The 19,803-nt window shown below is 41.8% G+C and overlaps 1 protein-coding gene across 1 annotated transcript in view; it reads right to left on the bottom strand.

Annotated features, from left to right (window-relative positions):
• The window catches only part of LOC114475066 (A disintegrin and metalloproteinase with thrombospondin motifs 8-like), a 42,782-nt gene extending 25,302 nt beyond the window's left edge, over positions 1-17,480 (bottom strand). The window contains exons 1-2 of the mRNA XM_028465768.1: positions 16,785-17,480; positions 2,470-2,709 (exon numbers count right to left, since the gene is read on the bottom strand). Coding sequence (XP_028321569.1) covers positions 2,470-2,709; positions 16,785-17,456 — 912 coding nt within the window. The 5' untranslated portion in view covers positions 17,457-17,480. The remainder of the gene's footprint in view (positions 1-2,469; positions 2,710-16,784) is intronic.
• Positions 17,481-19,803: the final 2,323 nt, after the last annotated feature.

Raw genomic sequence — 19,803 nt, 5'->3', positions numbered from 1 at the left:
TAGCAGCTATCATCTCAATGCTAACATGTAGCAGCTAGCACATCAATGCTAACATGTAGCAGCTAGCAGGGACAATGGTCCTAGTGGAGCAGACAGTGTCTCCAATCCACACTGACACTCAGACAGGGTTCAGAACCAATAATAAATCCATGAGTGACAAATGAACAAAGTCAGTGATAAATGATTGTAGTGACAGTCGACCACTCTGTGGTAGAGGATGTGGGCGGGGCTAGAAGGGCTGCTACAGATAGCATCGTCTGACCCAACTTATCAACTGTTATGTAGAAAAACTATTTTAAACTAAATTCATCATCTTCATCAGTTGTTCTGTTTATTTCATGATATCCACAGATATTATAAATATTTTACACTGTTCAGTTTATATTTCTCTGGAATGTTCTGGACTAAGTCATGTTTTTATTTTAATACAAAAACATTTGTTTTAGAAAGTTTACTAAAAATCCAGAAAAGCATAAATATATTTTAGTTAAATATAAGTTAGTGTTTTTTAAACAATACAATCATATTATTTATTCATATTACACATTATGTTAGCACTCAGTGATGTAAATAATAAACATTATTTAGTTGTTTAACATCATTTATTGTTTTCATTGATTCAGTCATAAACTAACATACATTTAAACTGGAAAATGTTGCTTCTTATGTCAAATATTGTTAGACTATTAATTCAGATTAATTATTACAAATACTGTAATTAACCAGAATGTTTTTTAACTGATAAAATACTTGTTCTTTCACATCAGGACAGGTTTTAAAACAGTTTGTCTTTGGTTGTAAACAGCAGAACAAAGCTGATGATTCATTTTAAGATGTTTAACTGTATTCTTCCTCCAACATTTTAGAATTATGATAACGTAACTCTTCCTGTGGTTTGAGATCTAACCTCAGCGTCATCACTCAGTCAAAGCACTTCCTCACATCGTTGGAAAAGCAAACAGGAAGTGGTTTGTGTGTTTGATCCAGCACAGAGAGCCACATGTTAGACTCATCATTTCTCAATCTAAGGTTAGATTTACTCACAACAGTGCGTGGAATCAAGTGAAAGGCTAACAAACGCTGACTGAGCAATGCTAACATGTTAGGAATCATTAGCATCAAATGGGGTTGGGGTCAAATACATTTTTCAATTACAATTACTCTATTTTTTTCATTTCTATTTTTCTATTTTAGTCTCTATTTTTAACTACAACTCAGTTACGATTACAGTGACCAGTATTTTTTCCAATTACAGTTCAAATTACAATTATTATTATTCAACTATTTTATTTAAAATCAAAATTAATGCCCACGAAAGACAGCAACGACTTCTCCTCTGCTTCTCCTGTTTTTAGTGTTGTGCTCTGTGCATTAGTATTATGGGTATACCAGGAACTACTGAAACGAAAAAGGTTCCACGCTGCTTGGAGTGGAAAAAAAAACAAAAAATGATGCATTGTGTTTTTTTATTTTTGTGCATTATTTTTCTGTAAATAATTAATCGCAATTAACACGATAAAGTCCCAGCCCTATTTTAATTTTGGGAATTCTTCCGACCTGCCACTACTTCTTAACTGATCTACACCATTCAAATGTTTGTAAAATGCATTACATGTTTTACGGTTTTACTATAAACTGCTGTATCTCTGTTCATTTTAAACTCAAAAACAATTTTAGCACCAAAATGCTGTCATTTTAATAATCTACAAATGTATCTACTTTGTACAGTTTGAACTCTAACAAAATAAATGTATATTAATTTTTATGCTGCATGCAACCAATTTACACCATTCAAAGATCAAAATGTTCTGTTCCTTAGTGACAATAATAATAACATCTAATTTGTAAAATGCTAACTCTCTTACTTTTAATGTAATTTAAGGTTTTATGCAGATTAGGCTACTTTTACTAGCCTTAGAGTGCTTGATTAGGCCTGCTGGAGTGTGACAGCTGCTGCTCATGAACTTTTAGGAAAATGACTGTAATACTAAAACGCTAATCCTGCAACTACAGCCACATTTTATAGCGTAACATGTTACTACAATCTTCCTCGTTCTTAAAATGATACTTTTAGTGGGAATGCGTAGCATCCAGCCCTTACTTTGAGGGTAAAAGTTGTATTTGTGGAAGCAGACTTCTATGGGCAGCAACAATCATTAAGAGGAACCTGGTTCAAATGTTGCTCTACACAATGTCTATAACTCTGAATAACTGTTTGATAAATCCTCACGGACTGTGCAATAACCTAACGTAATGCTGTTTGTTCTCTGTGAGTATATATAGCAAATGTTTCTAGCTACATTGTAAATTACAGTTTTATAGAATTTCCATGCCAATCATAACTCCCTAAACTCAATCAAAATTACAGTTAAAATTACATCACAATTGTAATTAATTGCAATAACAATCATAATTGACCACTGCACCCTGGTATCAAGCCATGGTGCAGTGATCCAAACAGCGCCTCACCACTCTGGTGAACAGTACTGCGGTGTCGTAGTGCTCTGGGTGTCTCTGACTGGGGGAGTTGAACTGCTGCTGCCAGGAGCAGAAGTTACGTAACGATATTCCTCCGTTACTGGAGACCTGTGGGCCCACGTCTACGTCTTCTACCACCAACATCTTCACCACCATGAGGTTCACAGAGTTCTTGATGCTGGGGTGCTTGTAGATCTGGGCCGCCATGGACATGAGGGTGAGAATGTAGTGCTGCAGGAGGAGCAGAGGACGGACAATCACTTCTCCAACCTTTATCTTTCCTGTCCAACATCAACAAACACTGTGTTCTCATCAACTCACTGAAAGCAACAGTATAAAGTACAGAAAACACTCATGTACAGATGTTTCTCCTTTGATGAAGGTTGGTGACCCTTTAAAGAATTAAAAACGTTTATGTGACAAGATAAAAAATACCTTCATGCTCAACCCAAAAAAAAAAAATACTGGATTAATCCACATCCTCCCCTATTAATAATAGATGATGTTTATTTAGGTGTTTACAATGAAACCTTTTAATCAATTTAACATAAAAGTTAAATGTAAATCACTTTAATGTAGCATTCACCATCAATTCTATTCTTGAATGTTTGGGATGATGTGCAACAGTGGTTTTAAAATAAATCCTCCACTGTTTTTACAAACGTGTCCTAAAACCTTCCAAATGTCCTTATTAGTAGATCTATGTCTAATAAACACATTATTATGAACCATATTCATTTGATTTCCTTCTATAAATAGGACTACTTTACAGTTTTAGAGCCTGTGTTCCTCCATCTTGAAATCATGTGATTGATGATGTCACACGGCCCCACTGCCTGTAAACATCCATTGTTTTCTATTGGAGTCAAACATTCAGCCTGATTTATAGATTATTTAGTAGATTTTTAGATGATTTAGTAATTTTAGATTATTTTTCTGTCACACTGACAACTTGTGCTGCTTTTGGTTGCTCTAAAAAACAGGGAGAGTTATCGATGTAATTTCAAAAGTAGGAACAATTAGTTTAAACTGGCAAATAATAGGCATGACAAATCATGAATGTGGTTAAATTGGCAAAAAAATAATCATGAAATATGATTATTTCACACATGTTGATCCAATAATGGATCAACATGTGTGACATTAGGTGTAAAAGTGGTGGAAATGGTTTATAAGTGCTGAAAATGTCTGGAAAGTGGAAAAAATGTGCAGAAAAGGTGTTGAAATGTGATGTAGAAGTGTCAAGTTGTCAAGTTTGGTGAAGTTGCAAAAAAAATATTCTTAATTTCTTGAAGCCATCAGGTGACTCCAAATGATCCTTAAACAGAGCGAGGTGAAGTTAGAGAGTAATCAGACTGTTGAAGACACAACAACCCTGAGGATAAAAGGAATGTTAAGGTCCCTTAGGAGAGCTCTTCTTCTCTGCTTCATAGACCCATTTAGATGGAGGTGCGCAGGCTCGGTGCAAAACAATTGGAGAACTGTATCATTGAACTAGCATCGGCACGTGATTGCAACACTTTTGGTTTTGTATAAAAACAACACAATACCATCAGATTGCGTTGTCGATTTCACAAATACTGTAGGAGTACCAACGATACAGGACTTACACACACACGCACACACACACAGAGAGAGAGAGAAAGCTCTGAAACATTCCAGATAAAGTAAAAATCATCTGGTTTATGATAAAAATAAACAGCATAAAGTTGCCAAATAACAACACTACGTTTGTTCAAAAGCGATCATTTCAACGTAAACTCTGCTGAGGCGATGGTTCACGGGAACGGACGGAGCGCTATCTCAGTCTGGTTCCAGTAAAAAGTGACCATAAAAAGCTGTAAATGGACTGATATGCAGACGTGGAGCAGTGAGGAGGAGACTTAATGTAGAGATGGAAACACATCCATTAAAACTGATCAGAATTCGCAGAAATACACGGAAACCTTCGTTAACAGTAGTACAGCAGTCGTCCTACCTGCCCGTCCATAACAAGTAGTAATAAACATCTTGAGACTTAATGCTAGTGATAGACGATACATCGGCCGGCCGATATTATCAGCCGTTTTTTGTGTTTTTTACGTATATCGGCATCAGCCGATGTGGGCTGCTGTGTTCACCGATTGGCATTAATTAAAGACAGCAGAAATATTTTCCCTGTTTTTATAATTTGTTAAATATATCACCAAACCTAAATGAATTAATTAAACTGAAACTAGACCCACTGTTGGATAAAGTCACAGAAGATCTGCAGAGATGGAACAATCTCCACATCTCACTCCTTGGCAGAATAGCCTCAGTTAAAATGAAAATCTTACCTAAAATAAACTATCTGTTCTCTATGATCCACTGAAACCACCAACACAATGGTTCAAAAGATTAGATTCTGCAATTACAAAATTCTATACTAGGAATAAAAAAACAAAAATAAGCCTTTCAACCCTTCAAAAATATAAAAGCGAGGGAGGGTTGGAAGCCCCTAATTTCATATATTATTACTTAGCAAACCAAATATTATATTTAACAGAATGGCTAAAACCAAAAGAATACCACAACACCTGGCTAGAAATAGAACAGCTAGACTGTAAACATATTAAACTCTCTGATCTCCCTTTTATCACTGCGACCCTCAAACGTCATAACTGCTTTAAAAACCCACTGATTGCCTCCACCCTGACTGCGTGGTGGAAAGCCCTGGACATTACAAATGTTCAATTAAAAACTAACATGCTGTCTCCAATCTGGCACAACCCTGACTTTAGAAACAGAAAAACACCGCTCTATCTAAAAACATGGGAAGATAGCGGAATTATTCATCTCCAAGACCTCTTCAAAAATGATAAGCTCAGGACATATAACAATCTAACCCAAACATTTAATATAAATAAAAGTAATTTTCTTCAATACCTACAAGTAACATAGACAATTAAGAAAAATACGGCAATAGATTTAATCACCTTACAACCTCCAGAACTGGCCATATGTATGAAAAATATCTCCACAAAAACAAAAAAACTCTCAAAAATATACAGAGCACTCTTGAACACTAACTCTAATCACTTACCAATTGCTAAATGTGAAGCTGAACTCTCAATCACCACGAACACCGATTTCTGGACAGAAATTTGTTGCAATACCTTCAAGATGACTAAAAACACAAATCTTCAGCTAATTCAATACAAGGTCCTCCACAGATCCCACATTACCCAACAGAAAATGTATAAAATGGGCTTCTCCATAACAGACATCTGCTCTCAGTGCACCCAGGGAACAGCTGATTCATATTTACATACCGTATGGCTTTGTTCCCCAGTTCAACAGTTTTGGTTTCTAATCACTGAAAAACTGTCCTCCATTTTGGACTGCAGGATTCCTCTATCTCCAAATCTCTGTCTGTTAGGAGACCTGACTATGCTTGATATTCCAGCAAACCAATCACAATCCATCCTTGCGGCACTCGCCATAGCAAAAAAAAACAATATTAGTGAACTGGAAAGATAAAAAATCCTTAAACATAAACCAATAGCGAAATCTCCTCATAAAATTTATTTCCATGGAAAAGATGTCTGCTCTCAGAAAAAATAAAATAACCTGCTTTGAGGAGCGTTGGACTCCTTTTCTAATTGCATTGAATCTTGATTTTTCTTTCTTAGCCTGATGATCTAGCCTGCAAGCAACTGCCAGCACCACTCTTTACTAACACACTGATCTAACTGTAGTCCTGGACCTCCATGGGCTTGTGGGGTGGCCTTGACCTGGGTGGCTTGAGTGGGTTGCTGGGGTGTTTTGGGTGCCTCTGTGGGGGCGTGCGTCCCTTTCGGGTGCTCTTGTGGTCCCTGAGCGGTTTGGTGTTGCTCTCCTGCCCCCTTCGTGCACGTCTGGGTGGCCCTTGGTGCCGGGGGCCTGCGTGTCTCTCTGCCACTCTTTCCTCTTGCTCTCTGTCCCCCTGTCTCGTCCTCCCCCCCTCCTCCGCCTTCGCTCGGCGCCAGCTCTCCCGTTGGGTTTGGCGTAGGGGGCTCCTGTCGGCCCGGGGTGCTGGTGGGGGGGCTGTGGCCTTCGCTTGGGGGGCGGGCATTGCTGCGCTGGGTGGGTGGCTCGGGGGTTGGCTCGTCTGGGGGCCTGGGGGGGTGGGGTTCGTGGCTTCGGGATGGGGGGGTCCGGGATTGGGGTGGCGCTGGGGGTGGCTGCTCTTGGGGGCGGCACTTGCGTCCTGGGTTGTTGGGTGGCGGGGTGGTGCGGTGGGTTGCTCCGCCGGCCGGTCTGGGCGCCTTGGCCTGGTTCCCTGGGGCGTGCCTTCGCTGAGCGTGCCGCTGGCGCGGTGGGTCGGGCCGCCCCCTCCCCCTCCTCCTCGGGGGCTCACTTGGGGGACCGCAGGGGCCGGCTTGTGTAGCTTCGGGGGGAAAGAAGGGTGAGTTGTGGGGCCTCCCCTGGGCCGTGCTAGGTGGGTGTGTGTGGGGGCGCGGCCGGTGGCTCCTGTCCTGGCGGATCCGCGTCGGGGTGGTTGGTCTGCTGGCTGGGGGCGCCAGGCACCCGTGGGTGCCGTGTCTGGGCGGGGGTGGGTCTCTGGGTTCGGCGTCTCAGGGTGCGCCCTCCCACCGTCTGCCCGGAGACGGGCTGCGGTTCGGCAAGGTGCCGCGCCGCCTTGGGCGGGGTTGGGCTGGTGGCTGGGGCCCGCTGTCCTCCGGGCTGTGCTGGCATCGGGGGTGTCTCATGTCGACGCTGGGGTGATTGGGGGTGGTCACCGTGGGTGGGGGGGGCTCTGCTGGCGACATTGATGTAGGGTTGCGGTGCCTGGCTGGGGGAGCATGGGTTCGCCTACCTATCAGTTAGTGGCTGGCGGGGTGGCCCTGCTTGGGTGGTTGGTGGCGTCCTCTCTCGTCGGGGGGGCCGGAGCCGCCCACTTGTGGAGGGTGCTATGTCGTGGTGTCGTGCGGGCCTGAGCTGGCCCTGGTGTGGGAGCTGGCCTCTCTCCTGCGCGGTCGCCGCCTGCTTTGGCGGGGCGGGCCGCTCTGGGCCGGCTGGTGGCGGGGGTCGCCTCCTGGACTGCTGGGGGATGTGGCTGGTGCCTGGCTCCGCCTGGGGGGGTCCCGCCGTGCTCCGTATGGCCGCCGCGGTTCAGAGGGGTGCCGCGGGGGGTCTCCGGTTGTGCTGCTCGGCGCGTCTCTGGGGCCCGCGGTGCCGTGTGCTCGTCTGCGCAGTCTGCCCTCTCCGGTGGCCCGCCTGGCTCCTACCAGACAGGCCTCCTACATGGACACTTCACATTACTCACTCCCAGCTGGTCTGGCTCACCCACTTGATGCACCACACTCACATACCCAACCCTTGGGGGGCTGGATGGTGGGGCTGGAGGTGGAGGGGGCCGCCGCCTGCGCTACTAAGTAGTGGCACGGGGGCGGCACTCCCACCTCTGGCTGCCCTACTAATCCCTCCAATTTTAATTACACCTCAACACACCACCCCCCGGAGGGTGGGACCACCACTTCCACCCTCCGGAGCTATTGCACCACATACACATATACAGTATACACATAGGCTGGATGGGGAGCACCGCTCCCCTCCATCCACCCTTTTTTAATAGCACTTCATACATTCACTAAACACATACATTCACTCAGGGGATAGGGAAGTGCCTCTCCATTGGGGAATGGAGAGGCACCATAACAGGGTGGTGGGTAAATTCAGATATCTGGGCCTGTCGGGTGGGGGCCCGGCCCCTCTGTTGATGGCTGGGCTACCGTGTGAGGATCGGGGGGTGCGGTCGGGCGTGGCGGGGCGGTGGGTCTCTGGGGGGTGTGGAGGAGTGTTGCTGGGGGCTCCCTTTGCGGGGTCTCTCCGGGCAGTGCCGGCCTGGTAGGGCATGGGGGTGCCCCTTCCCTGCGGGTGGGGCTTGGCGCTTGTCTCGTTTCCTGGTTGCCTCGAGGGCGTGCCTCGCGGCGTGTGGGTCCGGGGCGGCTTGCCGCGCCGGTGTGGGGGGTGGGTGCACTGGGGGGTGCCGGCGTCTGCGTCGGGGTTGGGGCGGGGTTGCTTGGCGCTCCGGGGTGGTGCTCTTTGCTGGGGGGCGGCTCTAGCTGTTCCGGGGGTTGAGGTCGGTATCGGCCACTTGGTAGGTCTGTCCAGCTATCTGCGGGCTGGCGGGTGGGAGGGTTTGGCTGGGGGCTGCTGCTCCGCATCGGTTGTGTGCCATTGGGGTTCTTCTCTCCTGTGGTGGCGGCCGCCGGTCGCTCTTGCGCCGGGGGGGGGGGGGCATTGCCCCGTGGCTTGCGCTGTCCGGTGGGGGGCGGGACCTGGGCAGCTGTCTTTGTGCCGTCTGGGGCTGCGCGGTCTTGCTGGGTTGTGGCCTGTTCGTGGGCTGGGGGGTGGGGGGAGGGCACCGAGGTCTGGCCCGGGGGCTCGCCCTTGGGGGTTCCCTGTCCTGCGGTGGTGCCCTTTGGGTCCGGCGGGTCTGGCCGGCTGGCTGGGCCGGTCCTGGCGGGGGTCTTCCGGGGCGGGTGGTACGGGCCGCGCCCTGCCATACCTGCGGGTGCGGCCCCGGGTGGCCCCGGCTTGGGCGGCGCCCTGTGAGCCGGGCTCTGCGGTGTGGCTTGGCCCTTTGGTGGGGGGGGGAGGGGGGGCGTCTGGGGCGCATCGCGCGGGCGGCATCAAGGAAAGGCGATCTGGCGCGCTCTGGGGTGCCTGGTCGGTGCTTGCAGCATCCCCTTGGTGCCCTTGGCGACTATGGGCATGGTTGTCGTCCCTGGGGGCGCTGCTCTCGGTGCTGCTTCCGTTCCAGGTCCTTCTGGCCTGGGGTCCGGACCCTGCTGGCTCTGGGCCCACCGGGGGGCGCCCACCGGCTGCCCGTTCCGCGCGGCTCTGGCCGTCTGCTGGGCGGGGGCCTTGGCTCCTCTGCTGGGGTCTCGGGCGGGGGGGTCTCTGGGCCCTTCCCTCGGGAGGTTGGGTGCTTGGGTGTGGGTGGGTGGGGGGGGCTGGATGCTGGCGGGGGGCCTTGGGGTTGGGGTCGGTGGGGGGATGTGCTGGGTGCTCGGCTGCTTGTGGGGGGCGGATGTGTGTGTGGGGGGCGGTGGCTGCCTCTCGGCCTGGGATCTTGGGGGCATTTGGGGGGTTGCTCGGCCGCGGGGGGGTTGCCTGGGGCTCCCTGGCCCCCGCTCTTTCTGCTGGCCTGGCTGCATCTGCGGGCCCAGGGCAGTTCCTGGGCTTGCAGTAGCGTTTTTTTTTTGTACATAAACTGGTACACGATGCACTGGCACGGCTTGGGATGTGGGATGAAACTCATACTGGGCTTAACCTTAGACACGTTAATCTCAAATACCTGCTTTAGGTACTACCACTCACTCATTCCCCCTGTCCACAGCCACCACCATTATAGCTAAGCTTCACACTTGTCACCATACTGGCTGGATTACACAACATAATAAGCACAATATATTCTATAACCTCACATCTCACCCTCACTGTAAAACAGTCTATTCTTCCCCACCTTTTCTATTTCCTGCCTTGAGTCTCTCCTCCCTGCTCCCTTTCCCCTCCCCTTCCCCCTCCCCCTCCACATAGGTGTCACTGCTCTCCCTTTTTATATCCTCCCTATAATAAAAGATTTCTTACCCTTCCTTAGGGAGGGCTGGTGATGGTCACAATTAAGCAATAAAATAAATCAATGTATTTTATTGCAATAACAAAATATGCATTGCTGTCTCATAATGATTGCACTTCCTGTGGTGTTGACCTTTGACAGCATGTGCAGACAAGTAAAAAAAAAAAAAAAAAAAATGACTAATAAAAACTTTAGATTCACATAGGCCATATCATCAAGGATCCAAAGATAGAAGGAATTGAACCCTCAATCAGACAAAGTCTTTCTGTAAATCCTTCTTTATACTGGTGGAGGTTGATGAAGCAGTCATCATTGAAGTGCTTCACACACACAAAAATGACCTTATCCACAGATGTGGTACATTTCTATAAAAAATAAAACTCAACCAGACACTTTGAAAAGGTTCTGATGCTGGGAGACGGTGTAATGAAGCGTGTGGGTTACTACATCCAACAACCCAACATTTTGACTTATCCTCTCGTAACTTCTGCATCCTGGAGCTTGGACTACAAAATAAAAGCCAGAAATAAAAATGGCGGATTGCTCGAAGTGTTGGACCTGGAGTTGATGAACTAATTTAGCAGTTCTGCTGCAAATACTGTGATGTAATAGTTCAAAAAACGTAATAGAGAATAGAAAAATCAAAACAAATTGAAAAATATTACCAAAACAGAATATAAAGATATCTACGGAGCACCTGAAGAGACTAATTTGAACTTTTCTGTACTTCTAAACACTATAAATATACAACAAAATGCATTTAAGGGCTAAAAAAGTGGATTTACACTTTGTCCTCTTTAACAGCCGTTCATTCATTGTTCTTGTCACATATGTAAACAACATGAGTATACGTGCGTACGTCAGTCACGTGTCTTATGTTTGTCCACATTGAAATGGGTCTATTGTTTACTACCAAACCACTGTCGCCCCCTGTGGTCACAACTGTTTTTATCCTTTTTCTGTAAACAAAAGAGGTTTTCAGTTGTTATTGTGACTAAAATAGCTGCTAAATTATCTAAAAAAGCTAGCTGAATATTTTACTCCAAACTTGCCATAAAAAAAGCATATGTTCATATTTCCAGAGCGTGTGAGTCTAGAACCAATGCATATCTGTGACTAATCATTAGTGATGTGAACAGTCTATGTTCATAGCTCTAAGCTGATCACATTACAGGGAGCTAAGACATATGCTAAGTAGTTTACTGAAGACCCAAACATGTTCCAGACCCAAACACACACTGACTTAGTGACTATTTAGAGGAGCTGACATGTCCACCAGATAGGATGTATAGCAGATCTATTTCTATATTCTGAGAGAGTGGGTGGAGCTTATTACTATACCTTTATAGTATAGTAATATACTATAAAGGTATAGTAATATTTACCTTTCTATGTGATGGAGTTACAGACATATTGGAAGATGAACATGGAAGAAACATAAAGACACTCCCCCCTCACTATATTATCCATATCTATAAAGCATTGATCAGATCAAACTAAACATTTACAGTGTGAACATTGATTAATTACAGAATAATTGGTAAAATCCGTCACAAACTAATCAAGTTTGACATAAAAAGAGTTCGAACATCTGGTCCAGTCCTTGTTTCTATGTGTAACAGATACAGTATGTGTGACTGTGTCCATGTGAACTTTAAAAAGCTTCCTGTGACTCTCGTTCTGGTCATAAAAATAAAATTAATTTAAAAAAAACCCTGTTTGTTGCCTTTGAAGGAGGTGATGTTGAACATCTGCAGATGATAACACTCACTTTGATTATGGATCAGATAACAATGTAGTCGTTTGAGATGTTAGCAAAGTTCAAATAAAGCTCTCAGCTAACAGCTAGCAGCTAACAGCTAACAGCTAGCAGCTAACAGCTAACAGCTTGCAGCTAACAGTTAACAGCTAACAGCTTGCAGCTAACAGTTAACAGCTAACAGCTAGCAGCTAACAGTGCACATATACGGACCCTGCTAGCTTAAAAACATCACTTGATTCATTAAGGTTCATGTCAGCATTGCTTTTAAGATTGTTTAAGATTACACACACACACACACACACACACACACACACACACACACACACACACACACACACACATTTACATTGCCATGACTCTAACAATACGATTCATGATTTGTGTCACAATACAATATATTTTGATACTAAACAATACAATATACATTACGATAAATCATGATATCGATAATTATACATTTTAATTTATTGACTAAAAAAATCAATTTGGACTTGTTTTGGATCAATACAATAATAGCGCAGTGAAATATCACAATGTATCGCCAAATCGATTTTTTTCTTACACATTTCTGATGAATCAAAATTTTTATTTCCATATTCTTTCACAAAATGGCGACAGATGACATGAATCTGAATATTTTTAACTCAATCCAATCTGAGCAGAAAGACAATTCTGGGTTAAATTTGCTGAATGTCACACAGACACATTCATTAACAAACAGCTGATCAAAATGTGCAGCTTTAGTCTATAGGGACAGCACGTGTGAGTGAGTTCTGTAGATGAAGGGTTAGAACACACTCATTGATCGTTAGGGGTGGTGAAAAAATTTGATTCACATAAGAATCGCGATTCTAATCATCCATGATTCTGAATCGATTCATAAACTTCAAAAATCAAATAAAAAACTTTTTTTTTTTTTTTTAAGCCTTAAAAAGCATTACATTGTCTTAAAATTAGATCAGATACGTCTTAAATGTGCTTTACTGACTGACTGTACAATCAATATCAAAGATATTGATACATTGTTGTGTATTTTGAAATGATCATATTTTATTAGACAGAAAAAACAGTTTTGAATCAAATTGTGAGACACCCAATAATTTAGGGTTGGGCACCGAGAACCGGTTCCTAACGTCCGGTTCCAGAACTGTTATGAAGATTCTTAAATGGCTGCACTAGTTTGTTTCTGCAGCTTGCTCTGTTTGTTAACCAGGGTTTGTATAAGATACGTGTGTGTGTGTGTGTGTGTGTGTGTGTGTGTGTGGCTACGGTGTCAGTTTGGACCGTGGAGCAGAAGAGAAATATGAACTAATCACAGTAAAACAATCACCAGTAATAAATATTATCTCCCTGGTAAAGACAGTAGCTCTAATAACTGGTAAAATGATAAACTGGTGATATTACAGTCTGTGAATGCAGTACAGGGGACGCACTTACTCTGCCTCTGGGTCCTAGTGCCTGCCGTCTAGTGAAGCCTGTTCTGTTTACTGAGGTCTGTGTGTGTTTAATAAGTCTGTGTGTGTTTAATAAGTCTGTGTGTGTTTAATAAGTCTGTGTGTGTTTAATAAGTCTGTGTGTGTTTAATAAGTCTGTGTGTGTTTAATAAGTCTGTGTGTGTTTAATAAGTCTGTGTGTGTTTAATAAGTCTGTGTGTGTTTAATAAGTCTGTGTGTGTTTAATAAGTCTGTGTGTGTCTGTGTGAAAGTCTACATCTTTATGTCTCTGTCCATTCACTCTTTTCATTATATTCATGTCTTTTAAGGCTTTATTACATAATATCAGCTGTAGTCCAGGCCGCCGCCATCTTGGATTATGTCGTTACCAGCGCGTCATCACCACAGAGTTACACTATCACAGAATGAGTCAAATAACTGTAAAGAGGTTTAATATTAGTCTATTTTATTTTTAAAGTGGTGTTTTTTTGTCTTTAGAATCCAATTAAATATGTTCCCTACAATATAAACAGGTTCATAATATAATTATTTTTATAGTTTGTTTCCACTGTATCCAGAATAATAATAATAATAATTCTCAACTAGAACTATTGGTTGATTTGTCACATGACTGTTCCAGGGTTTTATTTAGTTTCACATCTACCTGTAGATCTATGTTTTTTACACTGATGACGACTTGTTTGTAGTTTTATTTCAGAAAGTTTTACTTTTACAGTTACAGTTGGAAACCTTTGTTAATTTAATATCCTAGTTACATTACAGTAACCAAATTAAACTATATCAACTAAGTGAATTAATAAAAATAACCTGTTAAAGGCTTTTTCAAATAAAAAAATATCCTGTGAAATCTGTGACCTGTTGACCTGCACAACTCAAAGAATTGGAATCGAGAATCGTTTAGAACAGGAATCAAAATTGAGAATTAGAATCAGAATCAGAATCGTTAAACGATGACCAACCCTAGACAGATTCACATCCTTAGTGATCATAAAACTAAGCTTTAAGTGTTCTGAGAAATAAAGAAAGAAACCACTCCTAAAACCAGTATTTATTGCAAAAAAGTTTATGAAATGAAAACATATGGTTATAGGACATATTGTACATTTCTATATCACCAAGATAAAATGTAGATATACTGGCCATGACCAGACCTGGTCCAGGTCCCAAAGGTCTGGTGTTAGAGCCAGGATTTAAAGAGAAACAGACTGAACAACACAGACATACTCACACTGGACTCATTTTCTTTCACTACATCTTTGTTTTCAAACTAAAACTTTCATTTATGCAGTAGATTCCTGAGTGGTGTTAAAGGTAAACCTCATAAATGATGTTGACGTGAGACTGTGCAGCCAAATAATGAGCAGCTCCAGAGGAATGAGTCTGATATCTGTAGTCTGACCTGTTTCTCCCACACATCACATCACATCACATCACATCACATCACGTCACATCACAAACATCACATCACATCACATCACAAATGACTTAAAAATATTCATTTATTTTTTTGGGGAAAATACTGTACTATTTTCCTTTTATTTTTCATTGTCAAAAGAATCCCTTGATAAACTATTCAAAACAATGCAATTTAACTAAAAATTAATCTTGAATGAAATAAATAAAGGAATAATACAAATGAAGAAGAAGCCTATTCATTTAAATTATGGTTAAAAGTGTAACTGAAAATGTATATTGTGACTTAACAATTGGACTTTAAAAAAAAAAAAACAGTCTGCACTGTATTCACGTCAGATACTTGTTTAGACCAGCAGAGGGTGCTGGTAACCCAGTGGTCAGTTGGCATGCAGTTATCTAGCAGTGAAGAAGAGAAGCTATGCTAGCAGACAGAACTAATAGAAAAACGTGACTTTTACAGATATTCACGTAATATTACAGATATTCTTTTGGTGCTAAAGGGGTAAGGATTCATTTATGAACATGTTTAAGAGTAGAAGGCGGCCAGAAAGAAAGTAGTAGCAAATTCCGCCCGCCATGTACACATCTGGATAGCGATTCAATTTTCACAGTTTCACAGATTTTTAACTGCCCTACGATTAATCGTTACATCCCAAATGAATACAGGTTGCTTTTTAGGTAACGACCAAATTCCTTCGGTACTACCTGATACAGATTCATAGAAAATCAAACTGTACCATTTTTCTGGACCTAAACGCAGCCTTGTGACTGTGAGGGAGTGAAAGAGTTGGATATCTCTATGTAGGACCTGAACATAACATTCCATGTACAAAAGCGTTATGGCTCCACTTTTTAAAATGTGATGCAGACTGAGAGCTAGCAGGTGTAGATGTTAGCTAAAGCATTTCATTTAGTCCCTGTGTGGACTACAGAGAGATTGGAGATGAAGCTGTGGAGACAGACCACAATAAACTACATGAAGCCTCCATCAGCATTAGCATTAGCATTAGCATTAGCATTAGGAGCAAATACGGTGTCCCATTCCAATATTGATATCGGTCAGATATCAGCCAGAAAATCGGACTGCATCAATGGTAGAATACTGTAGATATTATGTTGAAGGTATATATGTTTGTAACCAATAGGTTAATAATAAATGGGTCAGTTTTTCTCATCCCTACTGTTATTGATTATTGTTCTCTGTTTGACTAACATCAGATGATCAAACCTTTTCTAACATTCCACACTATAAAATAATACATAAAAATATGTATGGTTCGTGCTGATATTGTATCGGATCGATATCAGTATCGGACAATACGTTGCAATATCAGAAGTGAAAATGTTGTATGAAGACATCGCTACGAACAGCAGACACTACCCGTTTTCAGAGCCATTTCACTAGAACAGAAACATTTTCTTATTTTCTTCGTTCACTCACATTTTAACGTTTGTGCTAAAATGTGAGTGAAATAAAGCAAACAACTGTACGGTGAAGATGGGAAGATAAAACAATGCAGTGGCAGCATTCATTACATAAAATGCTAAATATCGGCCAAACCAACATAGCTGATCACATCAGTGTAAACAGGTCCTCGTCAGCTTCCGTACATTTGACTTTATTAGCAGACCTTAGACTTTTATCACCATGTTATATTTTGAGTTCATTTTTCAAACATTTCGACTTTAATCTTGTTTTTCAACTTTATTCTCGACATTTCTCTTATCTTGAAATTTCAGACATTCTCAAAATTTTAACTTTGATCTCAACATTTCGACATTTCAATTTTATTCTTGATTTGCCCAAAATAATTTTCTCCTTCCAAATTGGCCCTAATCCTGTTCCGTACTGCGAACACGTGATTGATGGCGTGAAATAACAAACAAACCTTTGCTGATGAATTTCTAAACTAAATAAAAGCTGCTGTGACTGAGGACGTGTTTGAGGACCGTTTCATCATTTGTTTGGGTTTCCATCGCGTCTGCGTGTGTGTGTGTGTGTGTGTGTGTGTGTGTGTGTGTGTGTGTGTGTGTGTGTGTGTGTGTGTGTGTGTGTGTGTGTGTGTGTGTGTGTGTGTGTTCTGACCTTTATTTCGTCTCCATAATAGTAGGTCATGCTCGTGTCCGCCACCACCAGTGTTTCTATGAACCGCGGCGCAGAAACAAAGCGTTTCCTCCGCTGCTGTGCGTCACGGTGTCCGTGCGTAAAGTTGTCCATTACGCGCGGCTCGGGCCTGTCGTGGATGACCTGTGGGTGGTCGAATCTAAGCGGTACGGGGTGGTTCCTCCTCAGCAGGACATGCGGCTGCTCCAAAGCTGAGTCTGAGCCCAGACCTGGAGCTTTGGGTCGGATTAAAAACTCGTTTCCTTCCAGGATGAAGGATCCAAATATTCCAGAACACAAACTCACAGCCACCACTGAGTCCGGGTCCTGGTCCACGTTCCCAGAGTAGAAACAGTTCCTGAGGTCGTGTCCGTGTGGAACAGTGACAGGTGGGGCACCAGAACGCACGCGCTCCACGGTGAACGATGGCGCCATGAATCCGGTGTCCGGTGCGAGGCTGAGGGTCATGTGTTTACCGAACGCGCTGATGATGAACATCTGCTGCTCCTCACTGCGTTTCCAGAAGCGTCCGCTGGTTCTGGTTCTGACCCGCACTGGGACTACATCCTGGGACTCAGAGGGAGCGGAACGTGCTGCGTTCACGGCCCACAGACACACACTCACACACACACACACAGACGCACGCACACGCATGTTCAGTGGGAATGATGGGATGGATGTGGGTTCTGATCTAAAGCTGCGTCTCATCAGCTCTATTTATACTGTCTGTGTTTGATGGAAACTCCTCCCACTCAGACACAACCACCCCCCCCCCAACCTATTAATAACACACACACACACACACACACACACACACACACACACACACACACACACACACACACACACACACACACACACACACACAGTTCAAGGACAAACAGTTGGCTTTGATTGACAACTCAGTGGTGTGTGTGTGTGTGTGTGTGTGTGTGTGTGTGTGTGTGTGTGTGTTTTGACCCATTATTGTTACTTTTAACCTCTTTTCACCATATTTCATGATTATTGCCAATGTAGAATAGAATAAATAGAATAGATATACCTTTATTGATAGGGGTAATTCAAACATTGCAGCAACACAATAGAACAGCAAAAGTAAACCGTAAGAACAAAAATAAATACCAACAAAGGATAATAGTGCAAATATACAACTCTGGAACGGACATGAATTAGAAATATAAAATAAAGTTTAAAACAAAAACAAAACAACGACATAAAAAACACAACAAGATGCAAATAAAGGAATATGTTTGTGGGAGGATTTAACTTTCTATTGTATGTAGATATTTACGTGCTTTTAATGTATTAAGATTTGAATGTTCATTTTAGGAGCTTGCAACACCATTGTAAGCTGCTAAAATTTTGTTGTATGACTTCTCTTGTATAATGACAATAAAAAGCTATCTATCTATGTATGTATCTATATCTATCTATCTATCTATCTATCTATCTATCTATCTATCTATCTATCTATCTATCTATCTATCTATAGATCTATATCTATAGATCTATCTATGTATGTATCTATATCTATCTATCTATCTATCTATCTATCTATCTATCTATCTATCTATCTATCTATCTATCTATCTATCTATCTATAGATCTATCTATCTATAGATCTATCTATGTATGTATCTATATCTATCTATCTATCTATCTATCTATCTATCTATCTATCTATAGATCTATCTATCTATAGATCTATCTATGTATGTATCTATATCTATCTATCTATCTATCTATCTATCTATCTATCTATCTATCTATCTATCTATCTATCTATGTATGTATCTATATCTATCTATCTATCGATCTATGTATCTATCTATAGATCTATGTATCTATAGATCTATCTATCTATCTATAGATCGATCTATCTTTCTATCTATCTATCTATCTATCTATCTATCTATCTATCTATAGATCTATCTATCTATCTATAGATCTATGTATCTATAGATCTATCTATCTATCTATCTATCTATCTATCTATAGATCTATCTATCTATCTATCTATCTATCTATCTATCTATCTATCTATCTATCTATCTATCTATCTATCTATCTATCTATCTATCTATCTATCTATCTATCTATCTATCTATCTATCTGTCTGTCTGTCTGTCTGTCTGTCTATCTATCTATCTATCTATCTATCTATCTATCTATCTATCTATAGATCTATCTATCTATCTATCTATCTATAGATCTATCTATCTATCTATCTATCTATCTATCTATCTATCTATCTATCTATCTATCTATAGATCTATCTATCTATCTATCTATCTATAGATCTATCTATCTATCTATCTATCTATCTATCTATCTATCTATCTATCTATCTATCTATCTGTCTGTCTATCTATCTATCTATCTATCTATCTATCTATCTATAGATCTATCTATCTATAGATCTATTTATCTATCTATCTATAGATGCATAGATCTATAGATCTATGTATCTATCTATCTATCTATAGATCTAAAGATCTATCTATCTATCTATCTATCTATCTATCTATCTATCTATGTATGTATCTATATCTATCTATCTATCTATCTATCTATCTATCTATCTATCTATCTATCTATCTATCTATCTATCTATCTATCTATCTATCTATAGACCTATCTATCTATCTATCTATCTATCTATCTATCTATCTATCTATCTATAGATCTATGTATCTATAGATCTATCTATCTATCTATCTATAGATCGATCTATCTTTCTATCTATCTATCTATCTATCTATAGATCTATCTATCTATCTATAGATCTATGTATCTATCTATCTATCTATCTATCTATCTATCTATCTATAGATCTATCTATCTATCTATCTATCTATCTATCTATCTATCTATCTATCTATCTATATATCTATCTATCTATCTATCTATCTATCTATCTGTCTGTCTAGTCTATCTATCTATCTATCTATCTATCTATAGATCTATCTATCTATCTATCTATCTATCTATCTATAGATCT

Source organism: Gouania willdenowi, chromosome 13, assembly GCF_900634775.1.
Source record: "Gouania willdenowi chromosome 13, fGouWil2.1, whole genome shotgun sequence".
NCBI classification, from domain to species: Eukaryota; Metazoa; Chordata; class Actinopteri; order Blenniiformes; family Gobiesocidae; genus Gouania; species Gouania willdenowi.
This window is presented reverse-complemented; position numbering and strand designations above follow the sequence as displayed.